Below are 18119 nucleotides of genomic sequence, written 5' to 3' on the forward strand. Positions count from 1 at the left end.
AGGATGACTTTCCATATTGCACTATGTGAAAATACCTGGTTCATTTCTGACCAGCTGTGATGAGGACTGTGCCAGAGTCCAGGGTGTGGTTGGCAGGGTTTCTTTATCATACTCTCTTTTGCAGTATTGAGTCAGTTATTTCTGATAAATGATGGTTTTAATGATTCATACAAGGATGCAATGTCAGTTAATTTTTATATACAAGGCAACACTGGCCTGGGCCCATTGTCCAAGCCTCAGCTCTACCATACAAGGACAGGATTCATCTATAGGTCAATTTTGGCTTGGCCCTATCGTCCAAGCCTTAACATTACATTGTCTTTACTGGACATAGATGAGAAAATTTAAGCTCTTCTCAGTTAGTCCAGTCTCTATGTACCAAAACATAACTGAAGCCTAAGAAATATGATGACAATTGATCACAGGAGCTTTTTCCTGGATTTGTGGTAGATCCAGGGCTCCTGACTGGGAATTTAAATGTCTGATTCTAATTTCTGATACTGAAAGTAATGAAAGTTCTTCCAGTTTTGATTATGGAGATGGTCAGCCTTGCCTCCACTGAAATGCACTACGTTATAGCTGTGGAGAAAAAGGACAGCAGTTAATTTGTAGGTTCTCTTAAGAAAAGAGTGCATGGGGTGTTGGATTACGTTTTCTGAGATTTGGGACACAATTCAAAGAAAATGTTCCTTTGGTGTTTCAAGGCAAAATCATCAGCAGTATTTTGTATGCTTTCCAAAATTTATCGTCATTTTCCATTAGAATCTTAACAATGTTTTTCATTTGTAGTTCACTTTTTAAGTTTGACATAATTCTCAATGTCTTAAGAGGGGGAAAAAAACTACTTAGTGTTGTTGCAATAGAATGTCTTGGCATTTAGACAGAACTGGAATTTAGACAGAAAATCATACCAATTACATTAAAATGCAGGCTGAGAAAATATATTTTTCAGGGTTCAGTTTCTGAGCAGATTTTAAATCTTGAATTTTCACACATTTTATACAGCTTTTGCAAATACTGTTGAATAGACAAATGCCTCAGTGAACATCTAAAGAAAATGAATCCTTCAGGCTAGTAATAGTAAAAGAAAAAAAAAAAGAAATCTATTGGATACAAGCACCATAAAAAAAAAGAACTAAACAAGACAAAAGTACCTACAGAATAAAAGTTGTCATAAAAAAACAAACTGAAATTTCCATTAATCTCTCAAGCAGAAGTAAATTAGGTAGTCCTAGTTTTCTGAAGTGGCCAAGGGTTCTTTTTTATTGTTTTCCTCATCATGGTTTGGTTTTGAATCTTGATTTTCTTTCCCAAGTTTCCCATGTATTCAAATGCTCAATCTGTGTTGCCATGAGGGTTTAGCTGATCTAACACTTTTGTCCTTAGTAGAATGAACCATGCTAATGCAACCTTAGTATTTTTGAGAATACTAAGCACTCCTTATACCTTTCCTAGCTGGGTGTAAAGAAAAATGATATGTCACTTAACAAAATGACAATGACAATGTAAGAATTTACTTCACTTTAAAATGTTATATGAAATTAATGTGTATATATTGCACAGCACAGCAGAGAGCAAGCAGTATTCCTGAAAAAAATGGGAAAAAAATTAGTTAAAAGAAAAACTACCTCAATACATATGAACAGGTATTTTATCTTAGAAAGTTCACTTAAGGAATCATTAAGATAAAATGTCTCTGAACCACAGATACTTTCACTGAAATCTGAAAATGGGACGAGCCAGCCAGAGTCTTCTCTCAACTCTATTTTCTCAGATTCAAATAATTTGGCCTTCTGGGTGGTTACTTAAACTGACACAACTCTCAATTTGCCTAGGATACAAGCAGGAGCAGAATCTGCTGTACAGTTGAGCATCTTCAATTAGGAGTTTCTGCTGTTGCCATGAAACCCCTCAGCAGTTGCTTGTTCAGTCTAGTTGAACACTTCTGTGACATAAGGCAGTGGAAGCAAACCTGCATAGTGTCTAATCATCTTCGTATTAGTCCTAAGAATATACATAACAATGAAGATGAGCAAAATAAATTCAGCACACAATTAACTAGGTCAGCAAAGCCCACACAGCTTTAACACCCTAGACTTTAAGAATCCTAGATTGGGAAATGTGGGTATACTTAATGCATGAATAAAATAAACCATATTTGCTTATTTTTTTCAAAATACCAAGTCTTCAGAAATTAAGATAAATGGCTCACAGTATTCACAGAAATATTTTGACCTGAATGGAATAGGTACTTCTGATGGTGCAAGGAAAAAAGATTGAAATAAGAAACAAGATGAACACCATGTAGGGCACAGCTGTATTAGCATGCTGAACTTTTCAGTTAAAAAATTATTCTTTCAGTGCCTATTTCTTCAATATCTGATAGAATGCCTGCACTGAATCTAATGAACCACGTCCTAATATCAAGCTACTCTTGTGTGAGGCTAAACGTACTGAATGTTTCAGTGTAGCTTAAGGTAGAATGAATGTGTAAAGAATGTATTTCACTCAAAACCAGAAGAATCACACCTGCCTTTTCACATGTGCAGATTGTCTTTTTTTGAGGTTTTTGTCTTTAATTTCATCATAGTATATTATGCTAGGGAAATAGCTTTCATTTTGACCTATTGTAATACATTTTTGAAAGGCATCTTTGGGCCCATTCTGCCAATAACAGGAACTGGGCAATTCAACCTATTTTAATCTATTCCATTAACAAAGAACTCAACAGAAGCATCTTTTCTGAAAATAATAAAAATTATACATATAGTGGGATAATTGTTAATATTCTCTACTATTTATTAGGGAATATATAATATTATGGTTCCTTTTTTATTAAAAAAAAAAAAAAAAGGAAAAGTTCAGTTTAAAGCTATCCAGTCAATTTAACTAACACCTAATTTCTTGCAGGGGATCAGCTAAACATAGTTAACAATATCAACCAAGGTCCCCAGTGAACAGTTTTTGAGCACGTTGTTTTTCAGAGGTTCTGAGCCATTGTCTCTAGTTTAAAAGTTTTCTTAGCCTTTCTTTATACCATTCTCTTTGATTTTAAAGACCAGATAGAGGTCAGGAAAATTTGCTGACAAGCAGAAGCAGAAGTTCATTATCCAGGGCAAGTTGTAGCTTGCTTTGATTCACCACAGGAGGATGCAGATGCAGAATATACAGGTTCAGAAAGGAATTGGGAAAATTCATGGGCAGTTGATCTATAAACAGACACTAACAGGAAAAGGGAGAAATATACCTCCTAGTATCCTTAATGCAGTGAATGGATGCTGAGGGAGTGCAAAGATAATCAACCACGAGTAATAGCCAAACTCCAATCTTTTCTCTAAATATTGCTTGTCATTGCACATGTCAGGCACAGAATTCTGGGAGAGACAGGCTACATTCTTATCAGTGTTGCCAATATTAATTTTTGTTGCTATTATTCCCCAAATAAAGTGCTAGGAATGGAAAGAGCTAGCATGGGAAACCAAGGAAAGAGACTTGTACAATTGCTCCTTTGTTCCCAGAAGTTGGAAAAGGTGCATACTAGTAACTGATGAAGTGGAGAACAACCTCCTGTGTTTGAGCAGAAGCAACACATTTCCAGTCTTCCTTCAGTAGCTGTGGGAGTCAGCCAGGCATTGCAGATCCTTTTAGAAAAAAAGTGCTGTCTTTTAATGAAGAAAGAATTAAGAATCTGGAGAAAAAAATGCTGCTGGAAGGAGATGCATTTAGCCTGTTGAGGTAGTTTACAAATAAATACAGTCATCATCTGAGTGCTGTATTGTGAATGGAGAGTACTAAATGTAGAGCATCATGGAGTATCTGCCCACTTCATTCAGTTCCCTAATCTGAATTCTTTCGGTATTGTGGCTTCTGTTACTGGTACTGAACACCTTTGAAAAAACATCCCTAAAAAGTTGAAAGTAACACCATTTTTTAAATTCATTGCATTAAAAATAATAAAGCCAATTGATTTTTTTAACTGCTCAGTAGAGTATAAAATGTGCTTTCAAAAATTATATACTTTGAGAGACTGTTCAGCTGTGTTAGAAATAAATATATTATTGATTCTTAAGAGTTCTATTCATATTACATTAACTTTGGTTTGATATGTTTTTAAATTAAATGAAATGGTTCACACACTGATACACGTATAAGGTGAAGAAGGAATTGCTTTTTTATGACACCCAGAGATCTGTGAGAATACAAAGAAGTTTCCTTAGTCCTTTACATTTTTCTGAATATTCTGTAGAAGGGGAGGACTTACTGATAGAAAACTCTGATTATTAGATTTTTTACATGCCTTGATTTAATAAGCGAAAATCTGGACTAACATTGTATGTATATTTAAATAAGAATTCGTATTTTACATTGAGTTTAGTAAAGTCCATCACTGCAGAGCCATTGTAACCACTGTTAGCTGTATTGCATGTAAATGCTGAAGACTTGTGTGTGTGTGAGAGAGAGTGGGGTCTGAATTGCTAGAAATATGGTTTGAATCTGACATTCTGGCCATACTTCTATGTCTACATGCCCCATTAAAATAAGGTGAACCATTTTGCCCTTAGAAGACTGTTCTCATACCTTCATTTCTTCATGAAAACTTGCTTCTAACCAAAATCCCAAGACAGATAGAGAGTACCTCTCCTGCTCCTTCCCATGATGCTATTAGTCCACAAAATCTTTGGAGGAAAAAAAGGCAATCAATAACCACAACAAAAAGGCTCCTATGGTAATAAAACGTAAATTCAAGTTCATAAGGAAAATCTTCTGGCATTACTTGTCATCTCAATGTACTTGACAAATTTTCTGTCTAAGTTTTTCCTCTACTGTTATTTGTCCTTAAACTGAGTTTATACACTTTTAATGCCAGAAGACCAATAGTATTGATATTCTATCTGAATATTAATGTATAATAAAATAGTCTGGTGCTTAAAGTTATATCTATTAATGGTCAGCCTTCACGTTGGATTACACTACTATTTTTATTTGCATTAGCCTTTTGCAGTAGCTTCCAAAGCAGGCAAAATAAGTAAAGTGCTGAAAAGCAGGAGGATTCGTATTCTCCAAAGGATAGGGGTATAAAAGAGGGTGAAATGCGAGAGGGGAAAAGTGATCCTATTTCTAGATACCTTTTACACACATAACACATCCTTCTCCCTTCTAATCTTTCTTTTCCACCTTTTTTTTAGTCTTTCCAATAATGTTTGTTATGCCCAGTCATAGTGTCTGAAATAGAGATGCATAGCATTTCTGATTTGGAGTTTATGAATGTTAGACAAAATGCTGCTCTTTTTCTTCTTGGCTGATGTAAGACAGGATGGCCACAAGGAGCTATTCTCAAAGTGCAGAAGGGACACAACAGTACCTCCCCACCTTTTTCTTTTATTAACTATAGCCTGTCAAGGAGATTGGGAGTCTCTTGTATGGACCACTGTGCTGCAGGATGTGATGAGCCTCTGATGTGAGGCTCATCCTATTCCACTGCGTGGAGTTTTGTCCTAATGTGAAGTCTGCCCCACTACATGGTAGCCAGCTAATGAGAGCTGTGTACTAAAGACCCCTCTCTTGCAAGTCCTAGCACAAGACGCAGGGCAAACTTTTGGTGGTGTTCCCAGGGGCAGTTCTGGAATTACTGGGTGTGGGGATGTCTAAGAAAATATGTGCCGACTGCAACCCCCCTAACATCATTCATCCCCTCTTTCACCTTTCTGGAAATTTATTCATGCATGGTAGTATCTTAAATTCATTTTTTTTCTTAAGCTTGCAGGTAGGTCTTCAGAATGAACAAGCACACATTCTAATGGAGCCAGATCCCTAGCTAGTGTACATACACACTAGAAACAATAGGTGTGAAAAATGGCTCTGTCTGTGCTAGAATATATTCTGGGTTTAAAACTGTATGCCATTTGTCACTTACATTAGTTTTAAAATCTCCTTCTTGTGTCTGTCATAGTAGTCTGTGACACCTGTCACTGTAGGCTGTAATTCTGATCTCACTTTCATCTGCCTTAATAATTTCTACCTGTTCCTGAATTATTAATCTTCTTTTTGACAATTCTAAGTAATTTATTTTCTGCTGGTGCTTTAATTAGCATTTTTGCTTCCCAATAAAGTGCTTGCTGACTTAATTGTGCAATCTTTCACTTGACAGGAAAGGTGTAAACAAAGAGAATTTTGAATAAAATTCAAATTTCCACAATGTCATAAAAACTAACTTCAAAGATGAGAAAAAAAAATTACCATAGGCGCTTCAAATGTAATTAAAGCTGTCATTGGGTTTTGTACCAATATGTGATTCTGTCATACGCTGTGGAAAGACAACATGTACTTTTACATGCTTATTAAATAATATTTTGGACTATGTACTCTCAAATCAGATAGATTATATTGCAACTTAGAAATGCTGCTGCAGCAGCATTCACATTGCTTCTTACAGCACTTAGTTCTATGATAATCAAGTCACAGAAGCTAAAATAACCAATTTAAACTCTAGAATCAGGTCACTTTATCACCATAGTCATCATATTAACACTAAACCTAAATGATCATATTGTGAAGTATACCTGAGACATTCTTTCTGGGTTTTGGTTGTTTATAACATGTCTGCAGATAGTTGGTTGCCCTTTCTATCTCTGGATTTTGATTTACAGTAAGAGTTCTATGTAGAATACTTCCAACCTTTGTCTGAGATGAGTAGATTTGTGATCTATATAATCAAATCTAATTGTGAAAGGGCTATATTTAGGATTATGGTTATGGATTTTGGATATGTATAAGTCAGATGAACAAACAGCAAAGGATGAAAAGTAGAGTATCTGTTATGTAGGGTTTTATTTCTAAACTTTATAAATAATGAATTGTATACAAATAGTTTCATTTGATCCAATGAGATAAAAATGGCATCAGGCTAAATGAGAGGAAAAAAAACATTTTAAAGAAACATATTTCTAGGTTGAATAAAGTTGTGTTTACTAAATTTGAGAAATCGCTAAGATAAGGACATTGAGACTGATTGTTTGCATAGATTTGAAGGTTAGCTCATATATTGCTGAACTGGAAGAATAAAAAGAAACTTTTCATTAAGGGCATTTTTCCAAGTTACAAATTAGACAAGAGGAGAGTTATTTATTTATTTGCACATAAGAGGTTTAGTGAGTCCAAAAACATTAGAAATAAACTTGAAGCAGTTTGTGAAAATGTTAGGTTACAAACCCAGTGACAAAAAATATGATTATACTAAAGTTCAGATGACCTTTACTAAAAAAAAAAAAAATTAATACATTGTTTTAAATTGTAAGATGCTTTTGCTGTTTGATTATGTCTCTTTATGCTTTATTTTGGACTAGCTGATGACAGAATAATGAGCATGTTTATTTTCCAGTGAAGACAGATTAATTTCCAATTAATGCTATTATTAAAAGAAAAAGAAAAAAAAGAGACAAAGAAAATTAAAATGAATGAATGAATGCATCTTTCTATGAAGTATTTGTGGTCAAATATTGTATAATGCCTCTGATACCTTAATTGACAATAATTGAAAATAATTATGGAACCTGCCCACATATTTTCATTATATGAATTGACAACAGTTAAAAATCTAAACAAAGAGCATACAAGATTAAAAAATAATAATAATTAATTTAAATCATTGTAAATTGCACTAGTACAGAAAATAAAATGTGTCTTGTTTACTTGGCAAGGTCCTCTGAATTGCTTATTTGTCAGAAATGTGGGATGGCTCTCCATCTGTGTGTTGTTAACATTCACATATTAAACATCTGAGCCCAGTTAATCAATTATTGAGCGGTACTTCTTTGATGCGTTATAACCTTGCATTTTCATTCCTTGCAGAAGGGAATCCATATACCTGGTGGGTTGGAAAAGCCAATGAGAAGCATTACTATTGGGGTGGATCGGGACCTGGCATTCAAAAATGTGCCTGTGGCATCGAACGCAACTGTACTGATCCAAAGTACTACTGTAACTGTGATGCTGACTATAAGCAATGGTGAGTGGTTACAAAAAGACAAGGTGAGAATGAGCAGGTTGTCTTAACTTTTACAACTATTGCCATAATTCTAAATGTTGTTTATTTATATATTTTATTTCCTACCAAAGATTGAAGGCAAAAAAAAAACCTTATGATACTTCTTACTGCCAGGTGTCTACCCATCTCTTAATTTCTTTTTTGTTTATAATGTCTGTAACTGTCACACATAAAGGAGTACAATGATGTTTTCAAGCCCACTGAGCTATAGAAAAGATTCCCAGTCCTAATAGTTATAACAATCCAAAATACCATTTTGGCTTCCCATGCAAATTTATATTGAACAGTATTACAATACAGTAATTAATTTTATTTCTTTTTGTAATAAAAAATGAGAAAACTGCCTACATTTGCCTGTTGAATGTGAGAAATGGGAGTTCAAATAACTCGTCTAATGACTCCAGCCCTCATTATCCGTCTTTTCATCAGAAAAATGTGTTGAGAATTGGAATGAAAGAATATTACAGAACGATGCTCTGCTTTTCAGAGGAAACTATTGCACTTCACATGACAGAATTAAATATTTGTTGCCCTGTTGGTTGACAGTACAAACATATAGCCCATTCAGGCTGAGACAGTGAGAACTAATTGTAGTTTTTTCTATTAATATATGGTTATTGGTTCATATCAGGTGGGGCAAGCTTAACAGAGAGACTGAGGAAGTCCTGCTCCAGAGTATTTTCCAGCCTGGAAATGGGCAGTTTGCTGTGAGATAATCGCCGTAGGTTTAAATCCCTTGAGTCAGAAAAGAGAATTAAACCTGCATCTGTGATATTCCCCATAAACACTCTAACAATGAAGCTACTACATAAAGATCACCATCATTTTGTGGGAAACCCTCTGTGCTCTGAGAATGCTTTATTTGTAAGCTTTAACTTTCTTCGTAAGCTTTAACTCTTTTCTCATAACTGGCAGCATCATATTTTACCTGGTATGCAATGTTCAGTGACCAACTGGAACCGTACTTTGATGAACACATTTTCCATTAACAACAAGCACAAACTGAAGCACAAAAGGAGAACCCAGCATTGGCTCTAATTGATTAAATTTGCCTAGTATTTATAGCATTATGTAGAGAAATCTCAAGAAGCAACTGGGATCAAATATAAATATACCTAAAAGGACTATACAATTTACAAGGAGGCACATGCATGACTATAAATTTACTATATATATATATATGTATATATGTATATGTGTATATATGTATATATGTATATATGTATATATGTATATATGTATATATGTATATATGTATATATGTATATATGTATATGAAAAAATTCCAATTTACTCAGACAGATTGATTGTATACAAAGCTCAAGTATTTATATAATGTAACTGTATTTTTAAGAAGTACCTGTTAAAACAGACGTTTTTGCTAAAATACAGAGGCCTATATTTAACAAGAAAACATGCTGGTTTGTATTACATGAAGCCAGAAAAGAAACAAAACAAAACAAAAAGCCCACAAACCCCAGAAAATTATGTAGTAATATTCATCATGTACTGATCATTTGCCTGGCATTTGGTAGCCGATGAACCTCAATTTCTAGGAAATTTTGAGGAATTCGAACACAAAACTTTGTAAACAGTAATGCAACATATTTACAGACCTTATGATTATCTTTGAAATTATATATCAGAAAACACAAATAGTAGGTGTGCTTTGTGTTGTAACTGTGTGCAGTAATTATATCTGTTCACCACTTAAAAGTGGAAATATCAAAACTTTTTTTTTTATTTATGCTTTAGAAATAAATTTGTTTTGCGTGATGGTGGTGAAATCTAGTTTGCAACTTGAATTACTTCACATGGCTGTTTTTCTTGTAAATCCAGACAATCTTTTTGTTGGTTTTAGGGTAGCCTTTTAGAGTTCCTCTGTATATTGACATTGGCACCTATAGTTATGATAATTCCAGTCAATCAAAATTTAGCACTGTGTCAGTATGTTCTGGCACAGAATAAAAATCTGAAGAGGACTAAAGAATGTCAAGCATTCAAACCCCAGTAAAAGTTAGATTTGATACAGCTGGTAGTAATTTTTTTCCAAATGATTGATAGATTTGAGCTGAAACTTACAGATACCTAGAAGCCAGGAAGTTAATTTCTACTTATTACAGACTGGTTATTAAAACTACTGTAGTAGGGGAAAAGGTCAAAAAGGGCTCTATAGAGAAACACAAAAGGGCTAGTTTTTTTCCTCAGTGTTCATGCTACCATAAATGAGTAAGTAAGATGCATGTGAGTGATTTAAAAGTTACTTTGGGGGCAGATAAAGGGCATAGCATCTCTTGGACAATAAATGACCAGTCTGCTTGTTTTATGTAGACTATGAAGGACAGTACCTGCTGTCTTGGAACTATCCCTATGTTTATATAGTATTGTGAATGTATAGCATACAGCTGGCAGTTCTAGTCCAGCAGAAGGCAAACCCAGGACCACCTACATTAGTCTTCTCCTTTAGTGGTGTTCCATCCAAGAACTGACAACAGCTGTACATATGTTGCTCCTGGGACCTGACGGATTTCCAGCCTGAAGCAATATAGGTTGAGGACACTAGGAGTCTGGAGATTCAGTGTATCATGAGACTTAAAAACATTTCTTCTCTTTTTTCTTCTTTTCTTCCTGCATTACTTATCTTTGGGACTGGATTATTATCTTTTTATAACAAACTGATACCACCTAATGTTTAGTTGTCATCCCACTCATTGATATTAAAGATAATATTTCCCTTGATGTTTGTGACTCACAGCAGTGACCAAACAACACAACTAAATCCTAGCTTTCTCCAAAGCTGAAAGCACAAGAAAATGTGGACATGAAATCACTGGCAATCTGCCTCATCTTTGTTAAAATAGCACATTCTTACTTGATGTTATATATTCAGAGCTGTGTTTTGCAGTTACAATCATTTTCCATCCTGAAAAAAGATACAAGACTAGCATGGCTGAGGCTAAGGAAACAGGAATCTGTGCTTCATGCATCTTGAGCATACTCATTTACCTTGCTACATATGTAAAAATGGTTGAGTTCTAGGAACCTGCTAAAAATGAAGATGATTCTCATTTAACTTCAGGTTCATTCATCATTCAATGATAGCAGTAATAAATAAAGTTAGAGGGGAAAGCAATGACAAGATCATAGAATCATAGAATCATAGAATTGGCTGGGTTGGAAGGGACCTCAGAGATCATGAAGTCCAACCCTTGATCCACTACCGCTGCAGTTACCAGACCATGGCACTGAGTGCCACATCCAGTCTCTTTTTAAATATCTACAGGGGTGGAGAATCCACCACTTCGCAGGACAGCCCATTCCAATGCTTGATAACCCTCTCGGTAAAGAAATTCTTTCTAATGTCCAACCTAAATCTCCCCCGGCACAACTTAAGACCGGCCTCCTGTCCGTTCCCTCCTGGGAAAAGAGACCAATTCCCCCCTGGCTACAACCTCCTTTCAGGTAGTTGTAGAGAGTGATGAGGTCTCCTCTGAGCCTCCTCTTCTCCAGGCTGAACAGCCCCAGCTCCCTCAGCCTCTCCTCATAGGATCTGTGCTCGAGTCCTTTCACCAGCCTAGTTGCCCTCCTTTGGACCTGCTCCAGGACCTCAATATCCTTCCTAAACTGAGGGGCCCAGAACTGGACACAGGACTTGAGGTGTGGCCTCACTAGTGCTGAGTACAGGGGCAGAATCACTTCCTTGGACCTGCTGGCCACACTGTTCCTGATACAGGCCAGGATGCCATTGGCCTTCTTGGCTACCTGGGCACACTGTTGGCTCATATTCAGCTTCCTGTCAATCCAAACTCCAAGGTCCCTCTCTGTCTGGCTGCTTTCCAACCACTCTGTCCCCAGTCTGTAGCGCTGCATGTGGTTGTTGTGGCCAAAGAGCAGGACCTGGCACTTGGCCTTGTTGAACCTCATCCTGTTGGAATCAGCCCAACTCTCCAGTCTGCGAAGGTCCCTCTGCAGAGCCCTCTTGCCTTCCAGCTGATCCACACTTCCCCCCAGCTTAGTGTCATCTGCAAATTTGCTGATGATGGACTCAATCCCCTCATCTAAATCATCAATAAAGATATTAAACAGAACTGGGCCCAACACTGACCCCTGGGGGACACCACTGGTGACCGGCTGCCAACTGAATGCAGCACCGTTCAGCACCACTCTCTGGGCCTGGCCCTCCAGCCAGTTCCTAACCCAGCGCAGAGTGCCCCTGTCCAAGCTATGGGTTGACAGCTTTTGCAGGAGTATTCTCTGGGAGACGGTGTCAAAGGCCTTGCTGAAGTCCAGGTAGACCACATCCACAGCCTTCCCCTCATCCACCAGGCAGGTCACCTGATCATAAAAGGAGATTAGGTTGGTCAGACAGGACCTGCCCTTCCTAAACCCGTGCTGGCTGGGTCTAATACCTTGTCCATCCTGCAGGTGCTGTGTGATTACACTGAGGATGATCTGTTCCATAACCCTGCCAGGCACTGAGGTCAGACTGACGGGCCTGTAGTTTTCTGGGTTCTCCTTCCGGCCCTTTTTGTGGATTGGCATGACATTTGCCAACTTCCAATCATCTGGGATGTCCCCAGTGAGCCAGGACTGTTGGTAGATGATAGAGAGAGGCTTGGCGAGCTCTTCTGCCAGCTCTCTCTCCACCCTTGGGTGGATCCCATCTGGTCCCATAGACTTGTGGGGATCCAATCAGTTCAATAGATCATTGACTGCTTCCTTTTGGATTACAGGGGGGCTGTTTAGATTCTTGTCACCTTCTATAAGCTCCAGAAGCCAGCTGTCCTCAGGATAACCTGTCTTACTGTTGAAAACTGAGGCAAAGAAGGTGTTAAGTACCTCAGCCTTTTCTTCGTCTTTGACAACTATATTCCCGCCCATGTCCAGTAAAGAATGGATGCTTTCCTTGCCTCTCCTTTTGCCATTGATGTATCTGTAGAAGGACTTTTTGTTATCCTTCACAGAGGTGGCGAGATTCAGTTCAAGTTGTGCCTTTGTCTCTCTAATTTTCTTTCTACACAACCTAACTATATTCCTAAGTTCCTCCTGAGTAGTTAGCCCTTTTTTCCATAATTGGTAGGCCCTCTTCTTAACCCTAATTTCTTTCAAAGTCTCCCTGTTCAGCCAGACCAGTCGTCTTCTGTAGGCAGCAACTGCCCAGACGGTGCCCCCCCCGCCTGTGCCCAGCTGGGGCTGGCCCAGGCACGCATGCCCGGGTTCGGGAGGTGTGGTTTCCGGGCAGAATTCCAGAGCCGGACGGATCAAAGTTAGCTCCTGATACCGAAAGAGCCAGCACTAGCTCGACTGACTCCCACGGCGAGACTCATCCCACGCAACATCTGGTGGAGAATGCGAGCACTAATTTCAGTCTAAACCGTCTCCCCGAGCGTTTCGTCCGAAAGTGACCCTTCTCTACAGACCGTCCAATACCCCGAAAAATTCGGGTAAGAGAAACTTTTTCTTCTCTTCAACACCGTTATCAGTAAATCTGACGATGGGCTCCTATGTGGGCAAACCTACCAGCACCGCCGTTGCCAATCAGATTACAACCCAGGCGGAAACGCAGGAAAACCTCCGCTACTCGAGTCCCGAAACGGCCTGGGACCTGTGGGGGGAGACGTACAACCTGCTGGCAAGTTTCCACTATAAGGAGGCCAACGGCGACATTGTTGGTGCGGACAACACCTGGCGAACCGTTTGCAATCTATTAGCTTGCTTGAAAGCCGAAGTAGAAGTGGCAATGGCCACCGCCGCGGCCCCATTACGAAAAACCGAGGTATTTCCCCTGAAGGAAATGCCCACAGTAACCCCCTCGGCACCCCCCTTCGAAGGGGAGGAGCCCGGGAGGGCGCCGAGTGTAGCTCCATCGGCGCCGCACCCCGAGGGGGGGGAGCCCGGGACAGCGCCGAGCGCAACTCCGTCGGCACCACCCCTGGAGGAAGTCGAAACACCGGAAAATGATGGGGCGGAAACCGCGGCTGGCGGCACCCCCGGCTGCCGCGGAGAGCTACCCCTGATGCCGCCCCCGGCCCCACGGAAGGCTGCGAAGATAAAAGCAGCCCCTAAACTAAAGTGGCTGTACGAGGGAATCCTTAACCCCAAGCTCTTTATGTTTCTACTCCTGCTCCTTGTCTCTGGTCCTCCTGCCATACACTGCTGGGAAAAGCCCAGCTCCATCATCCTGTTGATCACCTCCAGGAGCCTGCAGGCTTCGCAGATGATGCCTTTAACCCTCAGCTTCTGCGGCTTCGTCGTCTTCACCAACCTCTCCCTGCAGACCAGTACCACCGGCTCTGAACAACGAGGCACCATGCAGCTAAGATCTTCGCGTATTTGTCATCTTTTCCCCCATAAAAAAAAAAAAAAAAAAAAAAAAAAAAAAAAAGGGGGAAATGTAGGCAGCAACTGCCCAGACGGTGCCCCCCCCGCCTGTGCCCAGCTGGGGCTGGCCCAGGCACACATGCCCGGGTTCGGGAGGTGTGGTTTCCGGGCAGAATTCCAGAGCCGGACGGATCAAAGTTAGCTCCTGATACCGAAAGAGCCAGCACTAGCTCGACTGACTCCCACGGCGAGACTCATCCCATGCAACAGTCTTCCCCACCAGCTTGCCTTTTGACACACTGGGACAGCCTGCTCCTGTGCTTTCAAAACTTGCTCTTTGAAGTACATCCATCCCTCCTGGACCCCTTTGTTTTCATTGGCTGTTTCCCAGGGTATACTCTGGACTAGTGTTCTGAATAGGCCAAAATCTGCCCTCTGGAAGTCCAACGTAGAGGTTTTATTGATGACCGTCCTTGTATCCCTGAGTATTGAAAACTTTATTATTTCATGATCGCTGAGTCCCAGACGTCCACCGACCACCACATCTCCCACTAGCCCCTCTCTGTTTGTGAAAAGAAGATCAAGCTGAGCTCCATCCCTGGTAGGCTCATTTACCAGCTGGAGCAGGAAATTATCTTCTATACACTCTAGGAATCTCCTAGACTGCCTCCTGTCTGCTGTGTGGAGTTCCCAGCAGATGTCTGGCAAGTTAAAGTCACCCACGAGAACAAGGGACGACGATTTTGAAACATCTGCCAACTGCTTGTAGAATAATTCATCACACTCATCCTCCTGATTGGGTGGTCTGTAACAGACTCCCACCAGGATATCAGCCTTGTTTGCCTTCCCCCTGATTCTGGCCCACAGGCACTGCACCTTATTATTACTGACTTCAATTTCTACAGAGTCAAGAGACTCTCTAACATATTCAGCTACCCCTCCACCTCTCCTACCCTGCCTGTCCCTTCTGAAGAACCTGTAGCCACCCATGGCAGCACTCCAGTCACCACGTTTCTGTGATAGCGACTACATCATAGCTTTCCTGCCTCACAATGGCTTCCAGCTCCTCCTGTTTGTTGCCCATGCTGCGTGCATTGGTGTACATGCACTTCATCTGATGTTATCCTTGTTTATTAATTTGCTCTGTAAATTACTGTGAGACGAAAGAGAGTGTTCATCCTGTTGCAAACTTTACTTCTGAGTGTTGCTGTTCAAGTTTTTCTGTGTTCTGTGGGTTCCAGCCCATCGTAGGCAGCTGGTCTTATGCAGGTATTTTAAAGTTACAGAATGATTCAATACAAGTCCTGAAAAAAATCTATCAGACTTCAGTATCTGTATTTATTACTACCTTGGATATTCTTCTTAATGTTGGAAACATCCCATAGTTTTTGAACTATTCTAAGAAATTTATGAGAGACTTGTGACTTAGCAGGTGAAAATGCAGATATGTGATTTATTTCTATCATACAAATAATTTAAAATTTAATTCCCAGCATATTTGTATGCTCTTTGTTATTAAACTTCATTATTAATATGCAAGTGACAAATCAAGTGACTGAGAACAAAAATGTCTGCTTTGTCTTACCTATAAACATACAGATTTTTTAGTCTGAATGAAAAGCTCATGGTCTTAACTTAAAAGTAAATGACCTGTCACACCTTGCCAGGTGAGGGCAGAGTATACTGTGCACTGCAGGACTTAAAGCTGCCAAATATTTCCTCATCGTCTTCCTCTTCCTTAACTGTAATGACTCTGCCCTCCATGCAGTGCTATGAAGATGAAATACCCCAGTGCTCATCAGCTAAATGTATTTTGATCAGTGCTTGGCCCTGCTTAGCTCTTGAAGAGAGTTCATGTATTTTCTCCTTAAACTGTAGGACTCTCAACTTTTTTTTCCAAATCAGTGCAATCCTATGTAGAAGACATCTGAAATCTGTGACAACCTGTGTTACAGGGTAGATGAGGATTGTAGTGCATGCTTGGCTGATATTACGCTTAGAAGTCATATTTTAGCTGAACCAACCACAAGGGAGTCCATCTTTTGCGTTCCAGGATATATATATATATATATATATATATATATATGTGTGTGTGTATATATATATATATGGGAGAGAAGAAGAAATAGTCATACACATGGGGGAGAACCCAGAGGCTCATAAGTTAATTTTTTTTTGTATCAAGCTCTGGACTTGATGGCAGTATTTTCTTCAGGGCCACTAATCAAAATATCATGACAGTTCATCATTCAGATAGTAGCAAAACTCCAGCTCTTAGAGGAAGACTCATTCTTTGTCCTTTTCTCATTTCTGGCGTAAGATTTTTAGCACTGCAAAAGACCTGACTGCGAAAAAGATAAAAAAAAAAAACCCAAGAGCCACATGCAGTATCGCTGTTTGCCTGGAACCTGTTGTTATATGCATAGTGCATTATTTTACCTTAAAGAGGAAGGTTGCTTGCATTGTGTATGATAGACACTCAAAGCAATTCTGTAACCTTTTGTAAAGTCTGCAAATTGAGTTTTGAAGGCAATGGTTTTAACAGCAAGAGAAAAGGGAGAAACTGCGTTTACTCTATTTTTTTCTGTAGTTAGTCCACAAAAGAAGTTTAAACTCTATAAATTATTCTAATATCATGGACGAGCTACGGTTTTATCTTATTTACCATTCATATCTCCTTCTTGTTTTGGATTTTGTGTGTGTGTGTACATTGCACAATGAATGAATGCCCCAAACCTTCCAGATTACTAATCTGTAATTAATCATGGTTAGACATTTTGTCCCAGCCCCAGCTGTTTTTCTTTCCTCTGTCTTCTGTTCACACACAATATTATAATAATGAAAGTTATTAAAGCTAGGAAATAGGATCTCTGGACATCCCTCTAAGTTTGTAAGAACTGTTTGAGTGTGCAATGGAGACTATAAATAAAGTCCAAGGTAATTTGCTGCATTTCTCACAGAATCACAAAATCATCAGGCTTGGAAAAGAATTCTAAAGACCATCTCGTGTGACCCCCATGCTAAAGCAGGATTGTCTAGAGCACATTACACTGTATTTTATCCAGGCTGGCTTTGGATGTCACCAGAGAAAGAGACTCCACAACCTTTCTCAGAAGCCTGCTCCAGTGCTTTGTCACCCTCACAGTAAAGAAGTGTTTCTTATGTTGCTTTCAGTAATCTTTAAACTGGTAGTAAGATGCTATATGTATTCTTTAAACTAAAAGTGTGTCTATATTAGCAAGCTTGCTGACAGGATTCAGATGGCTTTTTTTTCATATTTTTCTGGGGAAAAGAAACAACTACCAGAAAGAAATCATTCATATAAATCAATAGCTTGTTATAGCTAACAATGTGTAGATCTTTACGTTATTGTCTTGAGTTAGTGCAGTGGTGTTTTGGAAGCGGTGGGGCCACTATATTTTGCTTGGGTTATGGTCAAGTAGAAGTTGTTTACAAGATTACGTAAAATGTAGATTGAGGGAAAGAAAATCTTTCTTGCGTTGAGGTTGTTGTTTAAGTTACAGAGTTCCCTTTTTCGAAGTAGTCCAAGTATCTGAGTGAATAGATATTTATTTATATTAATCATAAAAGATAAAGTGGATTCAAAGGAAAACTAAGAAAAGGCTGATTTTAAAGCAAGCAGACAAATATAAAGATGATAAGATAAAATCAACTGACAGTGTTAGAAAATGTAATTAAGAAAAAATACACCACATACAAAAAACTATGTTTATGGTGCAAGATATTATGTTGT

At 39.0% G+C, this 18119-nt stretch overlaps 1 protein-coding gene across 1 annotated transcript in view; it reads left to right on the forward strand.

Annotated features, from left to right (window-relative positions):
* Positions 1-18119, forward strand: part of CNTNAP2 (contactin associated protein 2) — an 830415-nt gene that overhangs the window by 694894 nt on the left and 117402 nt on the right. Inside the window, exon 14 of the mRNA XM_071736230.1 lies at positions 7849-8005. Within this exon, the coding sequence (XP_071592331.1) occupies positions 7849-8005 (157 nt within the window). The remainder of the gene's footprint in view (positions 1-7848; positions 8006-18119) is intronic.

The sequence above is a fragment of the Heliangelus exortis genome, chromosome 2 (assembly GCF_036169615.1).
Source record: "Heliangelus exortis chromosome 2, bHelExo1.hap1, whole genome shotgun sequence".
Lineage (NCBI taxonomy): Eukaryota > Metazoa > Chordata > Aves > Apodiformes > Trochilidae > Heliangelus > Heliangelus exortis.